This window comes from Hoplias malabaricus, chromosome 18 (assembly GCF_029633855.1).
Source record: "Hoplias malabaricus isolate fHopMal1 chromosome 18, fHopMal1.hap1, whole genome shotgun sequence".
Taxonomy (NCBI): Eukaryota; Metazoa; Chordata; class Actinopteri; order Characiformes; family Erythrinidae; genus Hoplias; species Hoplias malabaricus.
In genome coordinates, this window is record NC_089817.1 from 34278493 (window position 1) to 34282652 (window position 4160).

The 4160-nt window shown below is 47.9% G+C and overlaps 1 protein-coding gene across 1 annotated transcript; it reads left to right on the forward strand.

Annotated features, from left to right (window-relative positions):
• The first annotated feature begins 766 nt into the window (after nt 1–766).
• LOC136675072 (protocadherin beta-16-like) lies at nt 767–3898 on the forward strand. Its single transcript, XM_066651477.1, has one exon. The coding sequence runs from the start codon at nt 1202–1204 to the stop codon at nt 3713–3715; it is 2514 nt and encodes an 837-aa protein (XP_066507574.1). The 5' UTR covers nt 767–1201; the 3' UTR covers nt 3716–3898.
• Nucleotides 3899–4160: the final 262 nt, after the last annotated feature.

Below are 4160 nucleotides of genomic sequence, written 5' to 3' on the forward strand. Positions count from 1 at the left end.
AGTGTAGGTTGTAGTGTGCGTTCAAGAAACCTCCGCGCGTGTGCAAAAACCTTCTTGCTCGCTCAAAATATCCGTGTAGAATTGTGGCACAAAAATAACGCCATACTTTGAAAGCGATACTGTAACTAAACACAGATAAATAATTAAAGTGTACACACACACAAACACTTAGCCAAGCTAATTCATTTACTAGTTTTGCATACCTGGCTCTCAAATAGGTTCTTCCTTTCAAAATCTGACTATAAACTCAATAACAAAAATGGGAGGCTCAGATCAGGTTTGGAACAGAGCTCATAATTCTGACAAATTACAGTCGCCTCTAAATCTCAAAACTGCACAAAGTTAAATAAAAAACGGACTGTTATTTCACAGCATTTCTTTTTCTATTATTGAATGCACCAAACATTCCTTATCACAGATTATATTTTCCATGATTTATTTGACACTCTTTACAAAGAGATTGGTTCTGTTCTAGAAGTTGTTACTTTCAGAATCGTTATAGATTGTGCTTTAATAATTTCTCACAAAGTTAACCACGTGTCACTAACCGTTGTTACAAACTGCAAAGCTGAGTGTTACAGGTTTCTTTGGTGAAAACCCAACTAGAAATTACAGACATCCTGCAGTTTTTCTTCATCACACCCCTTCCCACTGCTTTCCTCTGTCTGGCGCTGTTCACCTCCTCAGTGCTGAAACACTGAATATCTCCCAGTCTCAGCAGATCCAGCTCATTTCATGGTCTTCACTAATTTTGTCTGGACTTTTGAAGGGAGTGCAGTAACAGTGCTGTAGGTGGCATTTCATAACTTTATTAGCTGTGTTTCAGAATGAATCACGTGTTTTTACTGTAACTGCGCTGTTTCACTTTCCTTCAGAATTAAATTGTAGAGTACAGACTTGGACACTGAGGACCATGGTTTATATCCTCGTGGTGTTCCTTTCCTGAGACGCAGATGCCTTTAGTGACGGTGCATTTCCAGTGTCCGTACACTAAGGGCCGCTATTGGACCACATTAGTGAGACAGCAGTGGAAACCCTCCACAGTCCCTCCTCCTCCTGCCTCACACTGAGGGCTTTAATGTGGAGGAGGAATCTGCGTCTCTTTCTGTCTTTCTCCCGGGAACAGGCTGCATCTACAATCCTTCATTTATTTCAACTAATATTTCTTTTACCGCGAGTATAACCGTGTGTGGATGACGCCATGGCTCCGCGTGTGGATTATTTCCGCTCGTGTGTGGTTTCTCAGCATCGTCGGAGACGGACAGCGCAGTTAAAATGGCAGACCGTGCTCTTTCTCCTCTGTGTTTACGGGACGGACGCGGTGTCGGGTCAAGCGCGGTACTCGATCCCGGAGGAGATGCCCGAGGGCTCCTTTGTAGGAAACATCGCCAAGGATTTGGGGCTCGAGATCAGTAGACTGCTTTCAGGGAAAGCTCGAGTTGTGACAAAGGGCGGTCGGCAGTATGTGGAACTGAGCAGAGACAAAGGCGCTCTGGTCGTGAAGGAGAGGATAGACCGAGAGGAGCTCTGTAAGCAAACAACGCCCTGCAGCTTCAGCTTTGATCTCATCATTGAGAACCCCATCCAGCTCCATCGCATCACGGTCGAGGTCCTGGACATCAATGATAACGCTCCGGTTTTTCCGAAAGGTGCCGTTCATTTAGAGATTAGCGAAAGTACAGCGTCAGGGAAACGTTTTACTTTGGACAGCGCCGTGGATTTGGACGTTGGTTTAAACGGAATTCAAAGCTATGCTCTGAGTCCCACTGATCATTTTAAACTGGAGGTTAGTAACAGAGCTGACGGTAAAAAATATGTAGAAATGGTTTTGCAGCGCGAGCTGGACCGAGAGGAGCGCACGGAGCTGAAATTAGTGCTGACTGCATATGACGGAGGATCTCCTAAAAAGTCCAGCACTGTTCAGATTCATGTTTCTGTGTTAGACAACAATGATAATTCCCCAGTGTGTAAACAGTCTGTTTATAAAGCGGAGGTCAGGGAGGATTCTCCAGTGGGTTCAGTCTTAACTACAGTGAGCGCTGCTGACGCTGATGAAGGGGTTAATGGGCTAGTGTCATATTCCTTTGCTCAGGCGAGTAAAGAAGCTAGAAATGTATTTAAAATAAACTCAGAAATCGGAGAAATTACTTTATTGAACAGTTTAGATTATGAAAAAGAACAAAGCTATCAGGTGGATATTAAGGTTACGGACAAAGGGGGTCTCGCGGACACGTGTAAAGTGGTCATAGACGTGGTCGACGTGAACGATAACGCCCCCACCATCCAGCTGATGTCCTTCTCTAACACCATCGCTGAGAATGCTCCAGTGGGGACCACCGTAGCTGTTGTGAACGTAGAGGACGCAGACTCCGCTCAGAACGGAGCGGTGCAGTGTAAAATCAATGAGGACACTCCGTTTAAAATGGAGTCGTCACTGACTGATTACTACGCTTTAGTCACCGACGAAGTCCTCGACCGGGAACACGTCGCTGAGTATAACGTCACCATTTCGGTGCGGGATCAAGGAAGCCCTGCTCTCCACAGCAATAAGACCCTGACGGTGAGGGTCTCCGATGTGAACGACAACGCCCCCGTCTTCCACTCCGCTCACTACACCGCCTTCGTCCCTGAGAACAATCCCCCGGGGGTGGCGGTGCTGACCGTCAGAGCGCGGGACGCAGACTGGGGCCCGAACGCGCGGCTGTCCTACTTCCTGGAGGAGAGTGACGTCATGGGGAGCCCGGTGAGCTCTCTGATATCCATTAACTCAGACAGCGGGGTCGTTCACGCCGTGAGGTCGTTCGATTACGAGCAGATGAAGAGTCTGAGCTTTAACGTGACCGCGCGAGACGGTGGGTCCCCTCCGTTAAGTTCCGAGGTTCTGGTGACCGTCAGCGTCCAGGACCAGAACGACAACGCCCCTCAGGTGCTGTACCCGGTGCAGAGCGGCGGCTCCGTGGTGGCTGAGATGGTGCCTCGCTCAGCAGATGTGGGCTATCTGGTGACTAAAGTGGTGGCCGTGGATGTGGACTCTGGGCAGAACGCCTGGCTCTCCTACAAACTCCAGAAGGCCACGGACAGGGCGCTGTTTGAAGTGGGCGCACAGAACGGAGAGATCCGGACCGTGCGGCAGGTCACCGATAAAGACGCCGTGAAACAGAAGCTCACTGTTGTTGTGGAGGATAACGGTCAGCCCTCTCGCTCAGCCGTGGTCAGCATCAACGTGGCCGTAGCGGACGGTTTCCCCGAGGTGCTGTCCGAGCTGACGGACTTTCCGCAGGGCAGAGAATACAACGAGAAGCTGAGCTTTTATTTAGTTTTAGCGCTGGCCGCGGTGTCCTTCCTCTTCATCACAACTGTAGTGGTCATCGTCTCAGTGAAGATCTACAGATGGAGACAGTCTCGTGTTCTCTATCAGTCCAGTCTCCCGGTGATTCCCTACTATCCCCCCGGGTACGCGGACACAGGAGTGAGCGCCACTCTGCCGCACGTGTATAACTATGACGTGTGTATGAGCACCAGCTCGAGGAAGAGTGACTGTAAATATTCTACACTTGGTGGACAGAGTGTTTTAGTGGTGGACCAGGGCTTTTCAGAGACTCTGCAGCGCGCCCTGAAGGACAAGGACTTCCTGGACAGTGCAGAGTCTCCGGAAACGGTAGGACACTGGTTGATTTTGTCATTAAAGGAACGCTGCGTTATATTTTTACTTTAAAATTACAGCTTCAAAATCATGGTGATTATCCACTGTCCTGTGAAAGTGAGAACAGTGCCTTTGTCGTTGCCACTCTGGGCTCAGCACTGCAGAAACTGCACTATGTATCTTTTGGTGTAGGGTAGGAATCATCCTCTCCCCACTGATTCCAGTACAGTGAAGTAAATATCAATTACACTAGAGGGAGCCCCAGGAGCAATCAAACCCAAGTCTTACCTACACTGTAAATTATTTTTTATTTCACAGTAAAATACTGGCAGCAGAGTTCCCAGCCATTTACCGTATTTTTACAGGAACACTACTGTATTTCATATTTACAGCATATTACTGTAACTGAATAATACAGTACTCTACTGTAGATAGGTATTTGCAATTTAACAATTTATTATTTTAACAAACAGGAGCCTCAGTAGCGTGTGGAAGAACAATATACAGCCACAACAGC